Below are 18,740 nucleotides of genomic sequence, written 5' to 3'. Positions count from 1 at the left end.
TTCTTCACCTTCTTCTTCGCTACAATATATCAATTTATTTCCAATTGTCAATGTCAAAAGGGACGAAAATCTATAAAATTCATAGAAAATCAATGTGCCAATTTGCTCAATTTCTCTAGGACTCCATCACACCTCCCCTGTCCTCCATAATCCCTCATGCAAGGTGTCAAGACCCTAATCCTGTCAAATCACTCTGCCAAGCCTTTCCTCCAGGAAATGCCAGTACATGGACCATTGTCTTCTCATCAGGATGTGCTTATCTGCGCATATCTCCAGCTCTGCATATTCCCCCCTCCCTCCTCCATATGTTAATCCTGTGTAACCCAACCTCTTCTTAATGTATTCATGATGTAATCTGTGTAACCCAACCTCTCTTTGATGTATTCATGATGTAACTGGGATGTATTTTGCACTGTATTCTGGGACATGGAGGGAAGTTTTAAAAGTTTATGTCACCCCTTTCTCACTGTTCAATCTCGCCTTGAACCTGTTGCGCAATAAACGTGGATCTTCTGCAGCTTGCTCCTGTCTCCGGCTGAGCTCATTTTCCTCTGCAGGGACCCGCAGACTTAGTCCGACGAGCTGGGTGGCTGAGCAGCCTCGTACCCAGATTTTTACCGTAACACTGTCTAAACCGCTTCTGGAGCAATGGAACACTGTGACGGAAACCAGAGCACACGGAAACGCCATTTACCTTCCCACCGCAGCGGTACCTATTTATCTACTTGCACTGGTGTGCTTTCGAACTGCTAGGTTGGCAGAAGCTGGGACTGAGCAACGGGAGCTCATCCCGTCGCGGGGATTTGAACCGCCGACCTTCCGATCGTCAAGCCCAAGAGGCTCAGTGGTTTAGACCACAGTGCCACCTGCTCCCGACATCCGGAGGGTAGGATTCGAACCCAGTGCCTTCAAGTTACGAGAAAGGAGATTCAGACTAAACATCAGGAAGGACTTTCTGACACTAAGAGCGGTTAGAGGTGGTGGACTCTTCCTTCCTTGGAGCTTTTAAAGCAGAGGTTGGGTGGCCATTTGCCCTGGTTGCTTTAGCTGAGACCCCTGAATTGCATTCAGACCCTGCAATTCAACGCTGAGAGCTCTTTTCTGTGTTGAATATATGCTATATGGTAATTTATGGACCTAACAGGTATCTATTTTTTTTTAAAAAGATATTTATTAAAGTTTAACAATTACAGAGAAAGAAAAACACAATAATAATCAAAAGTACAGAAAAATACAATGCTAAAAAAAAGAGAAAAAAGAAAAAGAAAAAAAAAGAAAACCCAAAAACAATACAGTTAAACAATAACATTTAAAAACAATAACATCCAATATTTTCATATTTTTATCTTTCATTTACTTATTTCCATGACTTCCTCACGCCTCCCTTTTTGTATTCTTAATTCATAATTGTTTCAGCAAGTCCTTTCCCTCTTTCTTAGATTTTATTCCATAATTTATCTTAACGCAATTTAAACTTAAATTTTACACTTTAACCCATTAACAATCCATTTTAACTTAATTCTTTATAACCTTTCTGCTAAGACCATGTAGGTTCATTCCAGCATCTTTCTAACATTCATTAATTTTACAGTACTTTTTAAAATATACTTTAATTTTTTTCCAATCTTCTTCCATCGACTCTTCTCCCTGGTCTCGGATTCTGCCAGTCATTTCCGCCATTTCCATGTAGTCCATCACCTTCATCTGCCATTCTTCCCTGGTGGGTAGATCTTGCATCTTCCAATACTTTGCAATAAGTATTCTTGATGCTGTTGTGGCGTACATAAAAAACGTTCTATCTTTCTTTGGCACCAATTGGCTGACCATGCCCAGGAGAAAGGCCCCTGGTTTCTTCAAAAAGGTATATTTAAATACCCTTTTCATTTCATTATACAGTGGTGCCTCGCAAGACAAAAAGAATCCATTCCGCAAGTACAGTGGTGCCTCGCAAGACGAAATTAATTCGTTCCGCAAGTCTTTTCGTCTTGCGAGTTTTTCGTCTTGCGAAGCACGGTTTCCCATAGGAATGCATTAAAAATCAATTAATGCGTTCCTATGGAAACCGCCTTCAGACCAGGTCCGGGGACAGTCTGTCCCCCGACCTCTTCTGAAGGCTGGCGGGGGGCAAAAGTCTTTGCTCCCCCCTGCCTGCCTTCCCGGGAGAGCGGAAAACGCAGCGCTGCCTTCCCGCTCTCCCGGAAAGGCAGGCAGGGGGGACAAAGACTTTTGCCCCCCGCCCGCCTTCAGAAGAGGTCCTGGACCTCTTCTGAAGGCTGGCGGGGGGCAAAAGTCTTTGCTCCCCCCCGCCTGCCTTCAAAAGCCGTCCGGGGGCTTTTAAATCGCCCCGGACAGTCCCAGGGCGATTTAAAAGCCCCCGGTTAGGCAGGCAGGGGGGACAAAGACTTTTGCCCCCCGCCCGCCTTCGGAAGAGGTCCTGGACCTCTTCCGAAGGCTGGCGGGGGGCAAAAGTCTTTGCTCCCCCCCGCCTGCCTTCAAAAGCCGTCCGGGATAGCGGGAAGCGCTTCCCTGCTATCCCGGACCGCTTTTAAAATGCTGGCGGTGGGGAGCAAAGCCTTTCGCCCCCGCCGGCCTTCCTGGACCTCTTCTGAAGTCTGGAGGGGGGGGAAAGGCTTTGCTCCCCACCGCCAGCATTTAAAAGAGGTCCCCGGAGATTTCCCTATGGGCTTTCGTCTTGCGAAGCAAGCCCATAAGGAAAATCGTCTAGCGAAGCGTCGCAAAAACCGAAAAACCCTTTCGTCTTGCGGGTTTTTCGTCTTGCGAGGCATTCGTCTTGCGGGGCACCACTGTATTTTCGTCTTGCGGTTTTTTCGTCTTGCGAAGCAAGCCCATTAGTGGCTTAGCGCTATTAGCAGTTTAGCGGATCAGCTGATAAACGGCTTAGCGGCTTAGCTGATAAGCGGCTTAGCGGATCAGCTGTTAAGCAGCTTAGCGGCTTGGGAAAAAGGGGGGGAGGAAAAAAACCCGCAGGAACTTGCAAGACATTTTCGTCTTGTGAAGCAAGCCCATAGGAAATTTGTTTTGCGAAGCACCTCCAAAACGGAAAACCCTTTCCTCTAGCGGGTTTTCCGTCTTGCGAGGCATTCGTCTTGCGGGGCACCACTGTAGATCATCTCTCAGAATGCCTTAATCTTTGGGCATGTATGGACCTAACAGGTATCTAAAGCCATTTGCACATGTTGCCATGCAACCAGTCCATGCAGTGTAGGCAACCTATATATATAGAAATGAGTGCTATTTTAGGGAGCAAGCTAGCAGGCATTACTTACATCATAGGAACCTACACAACACAAAACACTGGTGCTGTATATGTTTTATTTTATTTGTTTTCTATCTTATATTTTGGAAATGTACATCCAGTTGTTGTTGTTTTTCCCTTCAATTTTTTGGGGGGCCCTAAACTATACCTTGTTAAACTTTTACGTAAATCCAGCACTGGATAATAGAATGGTCGAGTTGGGAGGGACTCCAAGGGCATAGCTGTCAACGTTTCCCTTTTTTAAGGGAAATTCCCTTATTCCGAATAGGATTCCTCGCAAGAAAAGGGAAAAGTTGACAGCTATGCCCAAGGGCCATCTATCTCAACCCCCTGCAATAGCTAATGCATTCACCTCACATGTGCGTATAAAATATCTGTGTGTGTGTGTCAAAACTTGCTTGTAAGCCGCTCTGAGCCCGGCCTTGGCTGGGGAGGGCGGGGTATAAATAAAAAAATATTATTATTATTATTATTAAAACAAAAAAATTCCTTCCAGTAGCACCTTAAAGACCAACTAAGTTAGTTCTTGGTATGAGCTTTCGTGTGCATGCACACTTCTTCAGATACACTCATGTATCTGAAGTGTGCATGCACACAAAAGCTCATACCAAGAACTAACTTAGTTGGTCTTTAAGGTGCGTGTGTGTGTGTGTGTAGTGAGGGGACGGTGCCCAGGTTGGCCGAAGTTCGCTTTCTTAGCGCCCCTCGCACTAGTTTGTCCCACTCGAGGCCCCGTCCCCGCGCGCGCTCTCCGCCCGGCCTACCGCCCCCGCCTTCTCTTTCCCAGCCTCTTCTCCTAATCTTCCCTCAGCAGAGGCCGAAAGGCTGGCCCCGCCCCCAGGGCCCACCAGGCCCCGCCTCCCGCCCGCCCGCTCTTTACGTGAATCAGCTGGTTTGAGCGTCCCTAGAAGCCGGCGGGGAGCTCGGCGGCACACAGCGTAAGGCGCGCGGTTGCAGGTGAGAAGCGGGGGGGGGGGGGGGAGGAGGCGACGCCACACACGCACGGGATGGGGGGGGGAGAGGGAGAGGGGTGGTTAGTAAGGGAGGAGGATGACGGCGACGACGCCGGGTTCCGAGCGGCTCTCTCGCGCGCCAACTCCCAACCGCCGCTTTAGCCCCCTTTCCCTCCTCCTCATCTACCCCACCCCTCAGCGCGCGAGGGGTGAGGGAAACTTAAGTCACGTGCTTAGCGCGCGGGGGGGGGGAGAGGGATGAGAGAAAACACATTTTCTCACCTGCCTGTCGTCGTTGCTCTCACTGGCATCGTTGCTGCGGGCTGCCTGTCCTTTAATAAACCAGCACGAAATTTCTTTTCTTTTTTTCTGTAGTTGGGGGGGGGGGGGCAAGGCACCTCCATCTATCTGTTTTCGTTTCCACAAATATTTTATATAGGGATATATATGTATATATATATATATATGCTTACGAGGTGAGGTGAGGGACTATATATATATATATATATATATAGTCCCTCACCTCGTAAGCACTGTGGCCTTTTCCCGTCGTGAAGGGAAGGGGATGTTGATTCCACTCCCTCCCTTCCTGCATAAACGTGAAGAGACTTAAAACTAGCATCAAGTGTGAACCTGTTGAATTTTGGAGTTCTTTCCTTTTCCACCACTCAGAATACAGCTTTTGCCTGACTCTTAGAAAGGCTAGATAATGTTTCATTCTGTGCCTTGCACAGCTCTTTTTTTTTTGCGTGTGTGTGTGGAAAAACAACTATCTGGCAAGGTATCAATGTGTGATGGCATTGGTCCCTCTTACCAGCTGTGGCTTAGGGCCTTTCCAAACAGAGCTTGCTTTTCCAGGGGGAGATTGCGTTTGCTGCTGCTACTGCTTTGCTCTCCGTAGTCGCGGCCAGTGATATCTCTGTTCCTGCTTTGTTGAATGGAACAAGGCCAGCTTTGCTGCTGAGGGATAGTCTTTCCCCACCCTCCTCCTTCAAATATATTTTTGCAAAGATGTGGAAGCTAGCATCGAGCAGATGACTGAAGAGGCCCCCAAGGAACAGTGACAAAAATTTGCAATTATTTTAAAATGGAATGGAGCATTCCTGAAAAACGCATGGAACCCTGAACAGGAGCCTACTACGCTGCAACATTTTGATGCAGATCTCACAGGGTTACATTCGAAAGTTGCTTCTGTCCTGCCTCACATACAATAAGAACAATACACTGTTCCAGAGGCATTCCTGCAGCACCGTGGGTGTAATAGTTCTGTCTGCTGGGACAGAAGCATTTTCTGCAACTACTGGAGAAACTAATTCCTTCCCATTCCCCATGGCAGCGTTTGCTGGTCTGATGTCTTGACTGATGCCATTCTCTTCAAGGGCAGCCATATTGTTTTGGGAATGAATGCCATACAGACCTGGGAGCCATTAAAACTAAACATTAAGTATATCCAATCTTACCTTCAAGGGAATGAAAACGGATTGGAAGTGTTTACAAGCTTCTTAAATTGTCTGCAGTTGCCATCAAATTGCCTTAAGAATAAGCGTTCTGATTTTCAAGATTGGCTCCCATAATGGAAGATATGACACCTTTTTTTTATTTAAGGGAGGCTAGTGGCACCTTCATGTTGTATCCTGTTTTCTTTTATATTGCTGAATGAGATGTTCATGGGAATAAAGACATGGTTAAATGACCAGTCAGCAGTTTTTGCTTAGCTTTTATTTCGGTCTGAAGACAGGGATGGGAGGCAATTTCCTTGCGCAGCATTTTAAAAAAGTGTGTAGGGAAGTGGCCAGGAAATGGTGAAGTCTTGCATCTTTAATTCTGGAATAGTATTACACAACTGCAACATTTGTAGATCTTCTAGTAGTTTACATGTCTTGCTCTAATTGGTCTAATGTTTGGTTACATTTTCTATAACTTTTTTTAAAATCTGCATTAATTGTTCCTTTAATCCTGAATGCTGTTAAGTTTTCAGTCTTCCTACTCTCATTCGCCATGGGTTTTGCATTCTCCAATGTCAATGCAACATCAGTCAAATTTGCTCATCTATGGGTTCAGCGGGGCTTAACTTGTAAAATGTGTACTTCAGGGGTCCAACTGGGCATGCATCCCAAGGAAATCTCTTCTATGGGAGAGGAACAAGATCTTGTGGTGGCCATGAACACAAGTGGGAACCCCTGGAGCCAACAAAACTTGCGCTAGCAGCCTTGAGTGGCACCCCGTTTGAGGAAGTGGAAATATTGCAGCCTCCTTCTGGATTCTCCCACAACTTCCCCAAGAGTGGTGTGTGAAATTGGAAGCCCAGAGCTAGCTACTTGGGAGGAAGTGAAGCAAGTGCAAGCACTTGAACTAGATTAAGAACCTACGAGAGCTAGGAGGAGTGGAGTAAAGCTGCTATGAGAACCATTTAGTTTTTGACAGTCACAAGTAATTGAATTGGTGTCATTTAAAATAACCACCGTGTGCTTAGTAGGTATGCCAGTTGGTTCCTGCTTGTTGTCTTTATTCTTTTTATAATGTGGTACTGTAAGTTTTAAAAAGGCCTTAGGGGAATATGACACAATTTCAATGTTCAGGTGATGGTTCTGTGTGCATTACTTCTTTTATCAAAGCATTAAGCCAACATGAAAGAAAATAACCAGACATTCTCTTACAAAACTAAAATCGGGTTTAAAATATAGCTTCACAAATGTAAGGATGGTCACTAGTGTGTATCTTGCCAGAGGCAGCAGAATATAGAAGTACTGGGAATAGGCTGGGCTGACCTCACTGTGCAAACACCACAGTGACACAGAGCAGCAATATTTAGGATTAAAATCCAAGCATCTGATAAAGTAGACTGTAATCTACAAAAGCTTTATGCCAGGCATAGCCAAACTTGGCCCTCCAGCTGTTTTGGGACTACAATTCCCATCATCCCTGACCACTGGTCCTGTTAGCTAGGGATGATGGGAGTTGTAGTCCCAAAACAGCTGGAGGGCCAAGTTTGCCTATGCCTGCTTTATGCCATACTAAATGTGTTAGTCTTTATGGTGCTACAAGTGTCTTTGTTTTGGGTAATATATACTTAAGCAGCTAAATTATATATGCAAGGCAATGTGAGATCATTAGTAAATAGATTTTTTTGTTTTTAAGCATCCAATAGAATTGTTTCTCATATCAGATTTTTCTAAACGTTAATGTTCTCACACGTAAGGAAACGGAGATGCTGAATTATAGGGAAATTCTGTTGCTTCTTGCCATGGCATGTATTTATATCTGCCCAGCAGCAGGATATGTGTATCATGAGGGAAGAGGTAACACTTGTATGGTTTTCTTACTTGTATCATGGCAAGGAGCTGGGGAGGGGGTTTGTACAATACACACACAGTTCCAGCTTTGTAAGTATAGTCTTGTATATGGAAGTGTGAGAAGCAGCCATGGTTGTTGTTCTGCAACTGTGGATACAAGAGATCTCTTGAAACTGAAAACGTATGTTAAAAACTTGCTTCTCCTAAGGAAAGAAAGTGTTGAATAATCACAACTTTCTCCTGAGGGCTATGACTGTCCTAATTGGACTCTTTAACAGCTGGTCACAAGAGTGGTGCTAGCTGAAAAGGTCTGTTTTGAAGGAGCGTTCTTTAAAAAAACTTGCAGTGAAAAGGCCTTTCATGAAATCTGTGGGCAGAGTAATTCTGTTGAGCTTTTGTTTCTAAATTTTTTTAATGGCATAGCATAGAAACTTTTACGCATTCCAGTCTTCTGTAGATGTTCAAAGCTGAGATGACCTCTCTTTTTTGCACTTTATTGCACCCTGTAGGACAGTGGTGTCCAAACTTTTTTCAAAGAGGGCCAGATTTGATGAAGTGAAGTGCCATGAGGGCCAACCAAGGTTATTAAACTTTTATTTAGGATTGAAGAGGATTGAAGTTGTTAAGCTTTTTTATGATTTTACCCCAGAGTTGTTGAGCTTTTTCTTAGGATTGAAGTTGGCCATTTTTTAGGATTTTTACCCCAGGAAATAAACTGCCACAGAGTCCAGATTAAACCAACCGGCGAGCCAGATGCTTTTCCACATGTACTTCAGCTACTAAACTTGTGTTTTGCTTTCGTCTTAACAGTTCCTAACTCAAAGAGGAATGATTTGGTAATGGCCTGTTCTTGCTGACTGATGGACCCTAAAGAAGAAAGGTAAGCCTATTTGTATTTGATGCTACATCTAGAGGGGTGGTGCAAAAAAATTCAAACTCATAGAATTTTGGATCCACTTACCTGTGACAAGGAAGAATTGCCTTTGATCCAGTAGGTATGGGGCATCTTACAAATTGGAAACAAGTGAATATTTCAGACTGTTGAGGTGGCAAAAATGGCTACCTGTATATAGGCAGACACAGTAAAAGCCTTTTGCAGGCTAGTAAGGTTTCTGACGCGGGTGGCGCTGTGGGTAAAACTTCAGCACCTAGGACTTGCCGATCGCATGGTCGGCGGTTCGAATCCCCGCAGCGGGGTGAGCTCCCATCGTTCGGTCCCAGCTCCTGCCCACCTAGCAGTTCGAAAGCACCCTTAAGTACAAGTAGATAAATAGGTACCGCTTTATAGCGGGAAGGTAAACGGCGTTTCCGTGTGCTGCTCTGGTGCCGGTTCGCCGGAGCAGCTTCATCACGCTGGCCACGTGACCCAGAAGTGTCTGCGGACAGCGCTGGCTCCCGGCCTCTAGAGTGAGATGAGCGCACAGCCCTAGAGTCTGTCAAGACTGGCCCGTACGGGCAGGGATACCTTTACCTTTAAGGTTTCTGAACTTACTCACAAATCTGATTTAATATGCTTTTAAACCTGTATGACATATTAAGCCAAGGAAATAATAATTGATGGTATTCCAGCACACCTATTTAAACTCTGACTCTTTTTTGGAACCAGAGGATAGGGGAAAAGGAAAACAAATAGCCATTTTTGGTTCACAGCATTTTAAAGTATAAAAAAGTTTGCTTCTAATTGTTCCCAGTAGTGAACAGACAGACAGAGATACTGGCCAAAAGCCATCCATTGAGCTTAATGGTTGAGTGGGAGTTTGAACCTACAGTATGTCTCCCTGGTCATTGTCCAGTCACTATCATATAATTCGCGCTGAACTGCTTCCCTGTCTTATCTGTACAAGGAATACTGGGAATAGGCATGCTTTAAACTTACGCAGACCGATGTTGAGGGTGTGCAAACATGCTCTTAAGATTTCCTTCTACTGGTGTTTGGTATTTAACAATGAGTTGCCCTCCTGGATATTACATATGGATAAAACCTGCATTCTGAGAATGAAGTGCAGCTGATGTATCATGCATATGTGCAAAACAATTTCCTCTGAATTAAACTTGTGTAGACTTTAAATTAATCTTACATTATCAGCATTTTATTTATTTTGCTACGTAGTTCAGCAGACCAAGAGGGAGCGCGAGAGAGAGGCCTGGTCTATACGTGGCAGGCTGGTTGCTGTTGTCCAGATCCTGAAAGACTTCCAGGTTGGAGTGGAAAGATAGTGTTGCAGGCAGCAGTTGGCATAAACCATGGTGTGCTTCTCTCAGAAGGTATGGAATGTTGGTCCTAAGAGCATTATTTAATATTTATGATGATGATGATGATAGCATTTGTAAAATGAAATTTCAAAGTTATTGATTTTCCACAATTGCATTTTATAAGGATGGAAACAGAGGTTTTCAGTATTTTTAAAAAATGTATATATAATTGCACGTTTGGATTATACCTCTCTACCGCTTCTTAAAGAATTTGGTATAGCCAAAGAAAGGCAAGAACTGAGCCATGCATGTTCTCGTGAATAAAGATGATGTCAAAACTCTTTAAAATTGTATTCAAGATTTTTGTCTTAGATCAATTCTTTCATATGTAGGACCTTGCTTTGTGGGCAGATTTCTCTGTAAATTTGCCTTCAGAACCAATGAAAACTAGCCTAGTAATAGCCTCGTAATTGTACTGTATTTTCAGTGTGTGTCTATTTGTTTCAGATGGTGAGGTTTACAGTTTTGGAAAGCTTCCCTGGAGGGTTGAGTTGGAAGATGCTTACATCAGCTGTCCCATCTTGGAAAAGGCTTTGAATGGACAACATGTTATTACAGTGGCAGCTGGCAGCTTCCATTGTGGAGCAGTGACTGAAGGTGGCGACGTGTACATGTGGGGTGGAAATTCTGCCGGCCAATGTGCAGTGGCCAACCAGGCCTTTGTGCCGGAACCCAAACCCATCAGTATTTCTGACTCTGAAGCTAGCCATCCCTTGCCAATACGGATTTTGCAGCTGGCATGTGGAGAGGAGCACACCCTGGCGCTCTCCCTAAGCAGGGAGATATGGGCGTGGGGAAGTGGCTGTCAGCTGGGGCTCATAACCAACACTTTCCCAGTTACCAAACCACAAAAGGTCGAGTACCTGGCAGGCCGCGTTGTGCTTCAGATTGCTTGCGGAGCCTCTCACAGCCTGGCTCTTGTGCAGTGCCTCCCTACTCAAGACATAAAGCCTATTCCAGAGAGATGCAATCACTGCAGCCAACTCCTGATCACCATGACCGACAAAGAAGACCATGTCATTATCTCTGACAGCCATTGCTGTCCATTAGGGGTGGTTCTAGCTGACTCCCACTCGGAATGCCACATCTCTTGCTCCTCGCTAGAAACTCTAGAGAGGAAGAGTATAACAAGCAGTCAAGGTGACGATTGTCAGAAAACGCTTACAGAAGACCAGGCACTCGCTGCCACAGAGTATGATGCAGCAAGTGTGTTTTCAAACAGCGATGCCCAGGAAGACAGTGGCATTTCTAGCCCAGGAAATCTCTTGATAATGGACAAGGTGACAACAAAGCAGCACTTGGCAAGTCTTCCGGATAATCCGTTAAATGAGAAGCCTATGGATCAGCAACCTGAGCAGGTACCCACAGTCACTAGGCTGTGCTTTCATTGCTGTATGATCACGCTGTCCTGCAAAGTTCTGATGATTCTTGAGAATGTGACTTTAAATGAGAGCTGTGGTTCTGAAGGAGGCATCGCTTCTTTCTTCCCCTTAAGCTGCGGTCAAAAGCCCGCACAATTTAAACCGTAGAAAAAATACAAAAGAAAAGCAAGAGTAGCAGAAAAATAAATTCTTCTTCCCCCAGGCTTTTGACAAATTAAACAATATATGGCCTTTTAAACTGTGTGGGGTTTGGGGATTATTGTTTTGTTTATTAAATCAAAAGGTCCTTTACCTGGCACTTGGTGTCAAATGAGCCTTTTTTGGTAAGTGAATTCCAGAGTCAAGGTGCCATAACTGAGAAGACCCACGTTATTTGTTTTCATCAAACTCACTTGCAGAGGCAGACTTGGAGAGGGGTCTCCCAGAAATAACTTAGTAGACAGGTGGATTCATGCAGCGTTTGGTATTGGTTCTTTTATTAGGATCTGATTGACAGCAGTTAGTGTTATGGATGTGTTCTATAGATTTGTGCGGAATTTTTAACTCTGGTTGTTTGGTGTAAAGCAGGAAAATAAAGGATAAAGTTCCCCACAACTTAACTTGGGCTTTACAGAGGTATAATGGCAGAACCTGTTCTCAGTACTGTGACTGAATTCTGGGAAAATGGGGAGTGCCTTTCCCTCGCCTCTAAGGGGAAATGGCTTCATGTTATAAATTAAACATAGGTCGTGAAACATACTGTAGTTTCTTTTCTCTTGCTTTGTATTTTGAATGCTGCTGAACACTATGCTAGAATAAACAGTGAATCTTGCATATGCTTAACACATGCTTTGTGTCTACCAAGAGAGACAGATTGTTCTGCCAATATGAAGCAAAGATTTAATTCATTCTTTGTATATTAGCATTGTTTTCAGTGTCGGGCAACTTCTGTTCTGTGGATAGTTTATACCAAAGAAGCATTTGTTGTAGACACTTCCCCCATGTCTTTTTATTACAGAAACTGCGCAGTATTGAAGAAGATCTATATACGCTGCACATTTATTCAGCATTTTTCAGTAATACCACTGGTTACGTACTGTCCTCCTTGCAAATGCTTTGGGTAATGAGCTCTGCTAACCTGGAAGTAGGTCTCCTGGAAGTGAACTTTGCCCCAGGATGTGAGCGGAAGTCGCAAGCAGCAGAAGGCCCCATTAGCGAAAGTGCGCCTTAGGTTAAGAATGGTTTCATCTTAAGAACGGTCCTCCGGAACGATCTAAGTTCATAACCGGAGGTACCACTGTATAATCTTTACAGAACATTTTATAATCTTTATAGGATTCCTACTAATGGGAAGTAATTGCCTGTTCTGTAAGCATTAAGACATATTTGTTTACAAGAATTCTTACTTCTTTACCATAAGGTCCCAGTGCAGGTTACAACAATTTCATATACAATTATAAAAACAGATGCAACCTTTACTATGATAAAACAAGTAAAGCCATTCCAAATGGAAATAATTGCATAAATTTAACAAAGGAGGTTAGTCTCACAAAATAAAATACCTTAACTGACAGAGGCCAGAATAAAGAGGAGCATCTTCAGGCTATTGCATAAGCAGTACAGTGATACCTCAGGTTAAGTACTTAATTTGTTCCGGAGGTCTGTTCTTAACCTGAAACTGTTCTTAACCTGAAGCACCACTTTAGCTAATGGGGCCTCCTGCTGCTGCCGCGCCACCAGAGCCAGATTTCAGTTCTTATCCTGAAGCAAAGTTCTTAACCTGAAGCACTATTTCTGGGTTAGCGGAGTGTGTAACCTGAAGCGTATGTAACCTGAAGCATATGTAACCCGAGGTACCACTGTACAATGAAACTGCACCTCTGTGGGCAGGCAATTCCCCCATTTAGCAGCTTCCACAGAAAGTCCTCTTACACTCTCGTAAGGGTGGTGGAATCACCAGGAGTTCATTTAGTGCCAAAAGTGGGAGAAGCAGAATCGATTCCTCATCTAAATTGGCCTGTGTCATTTGGTTGCTACTCAGGATCATGGGAGGTTAAGATGATGTCTGATTATTTCCTTTCTTGATAATGAACAAAAACCCAGGAGTTCAGCAGTAACGCTCAAAACTAGGGTTTTTTGTATTCTGGATACTTTTGTGCTGCAGTGTTAGGTGGCGTGCCAATCTTGATTTTTCTATAATGAAAAGATCACTGTCCAAGCAGTCTGTGTCTAAATATTTCCCGTTTGGCTGTAACAAATAAAATTATGCTGACTTTTCCTGTGACTGGTCAAAACAGCCCTGCTTTGTGAACAAGGCATTTACCCCTTTTTCAGTTCATACTACAGAGTTTTGAACTGCTGTTCTGTGTGCAGTTGAGAGCTTTTTCAAGCCAGGGCTGCACATGTGCTGTTGACTACACATAAAGGGCACTGAAGTTCAGTCCCCAGCAGTTCTTGTTTTTCAGCTTTGGCATCCAGCTGAGAATTTAGAGCTCAGTGTTCCTTAGCACTTTATTCTGGGTGGGGTGGGGGTTGGAATTGCACACGTGTACTTCAGAAATTGTTGAGAGGTTGTTGTTTTGTTTAAGCAGGACTACTTGTATAATCACTTGAATCAACCACCAGAAATTGTTTGTGATTTTTATCCTGTAACCTAGATGTAGGGAGCCTTTGGCCTTCCAGATGTTGCTGGACTACAACTCCCATCATTCCCTGGCCATGGATCAGGTTTTCTGGGGCTGATGGGAGTTGGAGTTCAGCAACATCTGGAGGGCCAAAGGTTCCACACACCAGCTGTATCTAAAAACCTTGAAAACACATCTAAAACATTTCTCTATTAGAAAAAGGAAAAATCTTTCAGGATAAGATGTACATGTGTCCCTGTCAGGCTTGGCCTGAGTGCCAAGCCTTGAAAAACCTCTCAAAATCCCAAGCTAAGCCCAGTCATAGTCCAGCCATGGTTACCTTCTATGTGTAATATATACTCCTGGAACTGGGCTGACTCTACCATTAGGCATAGTGAAGTGGCTGCCTCAGGCAGCTGATTGATAGAGCAATGGAACGGACAGCCAAATCTTAGTTAATGCATCATTGTATTTTTAATGCCAAAGGGGTGGAGGAGTGCTTCTGAGACTTTTTGCCTTGGGTGCCAGAATAGCTTACTTGATCTTGGATGCTGCACACCTTGACTTAGGGAGAGGGGATGTTTACTGCTCTGCCTCAGGCAGCAAAAGATCTTTGGGCAGCCCCGTTCTAGAGAAAGCTCTAAAACTGCATTCCTAAAAGCAGCCTAAGACACTTTTAAACGGGGAGCTATCAGGGAGTGCAATCTCATGAAAATGAGCATTAGACAGCCTTTCCCCCTGTCTCAGATTAGTTATGTGGAAATAACCCACTTTACCTAGAATATCCTTGGAAGATATATTTCCTAACCCAGTTGTTAGGAAACCTAGTTGTTTTCTAACCTAGTCTCCCTTGAAACATAAGATTCAGCATCCTTAGACTCCTAACACATCATATTAACACACACTCTGTCCAAAACAAATGAGGTAAACAAGCATAGCATGTGAGTACTAAGAAATAGGAGCCCTGCAGTGAGTCAAGAACTGCATACAAAAGTAATGCTACTCTTTGGAGAGTGTGGAAGAATGCCTCACAATTGCACAGTTGCTCTGAAACTAATTCAGAGACATAATTTCACAGTTGTTGTTTTTTCCTAATTAAACTTATGCCACATTTTCTTCTAACCTGGGTCTGAATCTTGTACAACCCTTGAAGTATTGATCCTTGGCTAACTCACTTCATTATTGTTGTTATTAATGTCTTAAATAAGCTAGTGACTGCAATAGCTGGCATTCTAATATAATTGCATTTGTTATATTTATAACCTGCCCTTCAGCCACAAGGCTTTCAGTGTGGTGCACAGCATTTCATTAAAAATATAAAATAAAACCATTAGACACCCTAAAGTGCTAATACAGCAGCAGAGAAACAGATTCTTTCAACTGACCACTTCCATACGCCTGAAGGAAAAGCTGTCTTAAACTGAGGTCAAAAAAGTTAATGTGGGGGGGCGACCATATCTCCAGCGAACAGACCTTTACGCTAACCAAATATGTAATGTTATAAACAGTGTAAGCCGAATAACCAATCCTCGATTCAGGCTTGAATAAAATTATGAAAAGTACACGTGCTCAATATTATTTTGGCCTGGTTTGCATTGCACAGTCAGCCAAACAATGGCTTACTGGAACTGCGCGAACATGCAAGCTCTTAGAAAGGAGCTTGCTTTCATTTTGCTCTTCCTGGTTCTACTTGCTCCCACACTGAACCCAAGTCCCTCCTCACTATGAGCTGTAGCCTTTTGGCCAAAACCTTGTCTTAGCTCCTTTCGGCGTGGGACCAAAAAGAACCAGGGAGGAGCGAAACAAACTACTTCCCAAGAGCCCTCATGTTTGCACAGTCCCTGTAAGCCATAGTTTGGTTTACCTTGTCATGCAAACCAGGTTTGGATGGTATTCAAGCAGAAGAGTAGAGGTTATGATCTTATTTTAAAGCTTCCTTACTCTGGGTTTGCTTGTTCTAATTAGATTTTGTGGGGTTTCTGTTACTGTATTTCCAGCTATCTCAAGAAGAGGACCTTACTGCTTGCCTACCCAGTCCACCAGGTCCTGGCACATCTGCCCTTAACAGCCTGGTAGTTTCTTGTGCATCAGCAGTTGGCATAAGAGTTGCTGCTACGTGTGAAGCTGGGGCCTTGTCACTGAAGAAGGTAATGAACTTCTATGGCACAGTTCCAGGGGACACAGTATCCCCACCTAGCGCTGGCTCTCCAAGCCTGGATGGGGTGAAGGACAGCCGAGAGGAGCAGGTCAGGCTGGAGTCAATGCAGGGAAAGAAGAGTTCCAGCTTGGTGGATATTCGAGAAGAGGAATCCGAAGGAGTCTGTCGAAGGCTTTCCTTACCTGGTTTGCTCTCCCAAGGTGAGATGCTCACAGGTGGTTCCAGCGTTATACATCTTGGGGATTTTGGCTCTTTCTTGATGTGTAATTTCTGTGTGCGACAGGGCACACATATTTTTCCTTACATTGATTGTCCATCATTTTTTAAAAAATGCATAGTGTTACTTTGTTCTTGTTTATTAAGCTGGTCACTTATTTTTACACAAGCACCTCAAAGCTGTTCACAAATATAGTAAAATACACAGTGCAGTATGTAAAAGCCAAAATAGTTAAAAGCAAAGCACAATGCAAGGTAATAAAATCATATAAACAACTCATCCATCCCCTGAAATAGGTCTAATCACCACATTGAGCTCCCAAAGATACATAAACACACACAAAACACCAACTGCTGCAACCTGCACATCATTCATATAGCTGTAGAAAAATCACAAAAGCTCCTCTTTAGGGGCTGCAAGTGCAAATACTGTCACTGTTAAGACAATTGTTGATCTCAAAAATGTGGTACACTAATAACAGCAGTGCATGCATTTTTTAGATCAGCAGTTGTCCTAACAGTAGGAGTTTTTTTCACTTTCACTCCTAAAGAGGAGTTTCCCTAACTTAAGAAACTCTTGGGACAAGTGCATTCTTAGGGCAGGTGGCCAGGAACTGCCCTCTTGTATTCTGCACACGATTATTCATTTATGCAGCACTTTTAATTTGCAGAGTGCTTTAAAATATTTACCCAAGTGCATTGCCTTGCGTTGTGAATTGCTAAGGCAAGTTGACAATCAATTTGGTAATCCATCTTGTGCTGGAAATGAAAGAGGAAGGAAGGAAGCTACTTAACACTATCCCTTTCCTACCTAAAGCAAGTTTTTATGTAAAGCAGAGGTTGCTGTAAAAGTATTGATGCAGTCTCCTGTGTTTGCAACGTTCCTTAATGTTTCCCTTTAGTCTTAAGCATGTAGTAGGTAAACGAGGTTTAATAACACACTAGTGCCCTGACTCTTGTCTCTGAATTCTGTTTCCGCAAACGAGGAGTGGCATTTGAAACCTAGGATAACCTTAAGGCAAGGTTTCCCATAATTGGCTCCAGCTGCTGTTGGACTAGAACTCCCATCATCCAGTGGTCAGGGATGATGGGAATTGTAGTCCAAAAACAACTGGAGACCCTGCCTTAAGGTATTACCTAGGCTAGAATTCTTTTTCAGACACAGAGCTAACTACCATGGAAAATGACCAGCCGTCATTTTCCCTGAAATTTGTGGAAGACTAGATTGTTGTTAAGCTGCAATTTCCTCCTCCTTGTGTGGCACTTAGGAAGCGTGGTGCACCTTCTGTCCTCACAATCACATTCCATTCTCTGAGAACAAAATGACAGATCTCATTCAAATTAACTACCCAGTGTGCTCTGAACTACAGGTGTGAGTTGCCCTTAAGTGTATGTGCCTGTGTTAATCTTGGAGTTTATTTTGGGTTTTTTGACCTGGATTGACAAGGTGACAACGTGAAGGTGTTGCAAGGTGACATATTGCCTTTTCAGTTTAAAATGAAACGGCACTGTTTGACCAAGCCATGCTTAATGCATATTGCTTAGTCAACATCTTCATAACATCCTGATGTTCCCAAATGACTTTGTGAATCAGCCTTCTTTGTTTGGCTGAAATGTTTTATTTTAGTGTCTGTACACTTAAGGATTTATTTTTGTTAAAAGTTTCTCCAAGGCTCTTGAGGAAAGTTGGACGAGCCAAGATGAGGACCGTGGCCCTCACACCAACCTACAGTGGTGAAGCTGATGCCCTTCTCCCATCTCTGCGAACAGAGGTGTGGAGCTGGGGTAAAGGAAAAGAAGGACAGCTAGGACATGGTGATACTCTGCCAAGGTAAGCTTTCACTGAGGAAATCTGTTCCATGCCAATAGGCAGTGATATTTGGGGTTGATCTTCTATAGCTGTTTGTCTATGTTCTGTTTAATGCTTCATTATATCATAGAATCATAGCGCTGGAAGGGACCCCCATGGGGCCATCTAGTCCAACCCTCTGCAATCATTAGATGACGAACATCTAACAACACAACAACTTGGGATCAAGATTTGCTTGATATTTTCCTCTATATTGCTATCGATACCTTAGATGCATTGAAATCTTTCTCCTTATGGAATATATCATTTGCTGTGTGTAGATTTCCTGTGTGCTTACCTTGTGGGTCCTGATTCTGTTTTGTGGGTTCATAGGCTCCAACCACTTTGTGTAAAAAGTCTTGATGGGAAGGAAGTAATTCATTTGTCTGCTGGTGGCCACCATTCCTTGGCACTCACTGCCAAATCGCAGGTATGAGGGTGAAATACTGTTTGCTTCTTTTCCACGGGGTTATAGTGGGATCTGCTTGTATTTCCTGCGTCAAACTCTCATTTCACTTTTCGGAAAAGGAAACTTGAGCAGCATGCATAATGGACTTCGGGGCCTTTTTACATAGGCGTATATATTTTGTATGAATGTGTGCATCTGAGCTTAAACTTTTTTTTAAAAAGCACGCACATATATTTCAATACTTCTCCTGAAATGTAGGAAAAGATTGGTGTACACCTCTCCAAAAGCAGAGGTAACTAGCTAGTGAATTGTGTGTAGGATATGAACTACCAGATGACATTTGTTCT

The 18,740-nt window shown here is 43.5% G+C and overlaps 1 protein-coding gene across 4 annotated transcripts in view; it reads left to right on the top strand.

Moving 5' to 3' along the window:
* Positions 1-4,137: 4,137 nt before the first annotated feature.
* Positions 4,138-18,740, top strand: part of ALS2 (alsin Rho guanine nucleotide exchange factor ALS2) — a 51,285-nt gene continuing 36,682 nt past the window's right edge. For 2 of the 4 annotated variants that reach the window (XM_081901679.1, XM_081901682.1), the window contains exons 1-7: positions 4,138-4,234; positions 8,334-8,403; positions 9,634-9,788; positions 10,224-11,134; positions 15,759-16,119; positions 17,798-17,966; positions 18,318-18,414. In XM_081901679.1, coding sequence (XP_081757805.1) covers positions 8,384-8,403; positions 9,634-9,788; positions 10,224-11,134; positions 15,759-16,119; positions 17,798-17,966; positions 18,318-18,414 — 1,713 coding nt within the window. In that variant the 5' untranslated portion in view covers positions 4,138-4,234; positions 8,334-8,383. Of the gene's footprint in view, positions 4,235-4,347; positions 4,440-5,285; positions 6,517-8,333; positions 8,404-9,633; positions 9,789-10,223; positions 11,135-15,758; positions 16,120-17,797; positions 17,967-18,317; positions 18,415-18,740 lie in introns of those variants that run through there. The other 2 variants (XM_081901680.1, XM_081901681.1) reach the window with 2 other exon arrangements.

The sequence above is a fragment of the Podarcis melisellensis genome (genome assembly GCF_964234715.1).
Source record: "Podarcis melisellensis genome assembly, chromosome: 1".
NCBI classification, from domain to species: domain Eukaryota; kingdom Metazoa; phylum Chordata; class Lepidosauria; order Squamata; family Lacertidae; genus Podarcis; species Podarcis melisellensis.
The sequence above is the reverse complement of the archived record's forward strand: the minus strand, read 5'-3'. Positions and strand labels throughout refer to the sequence as shown.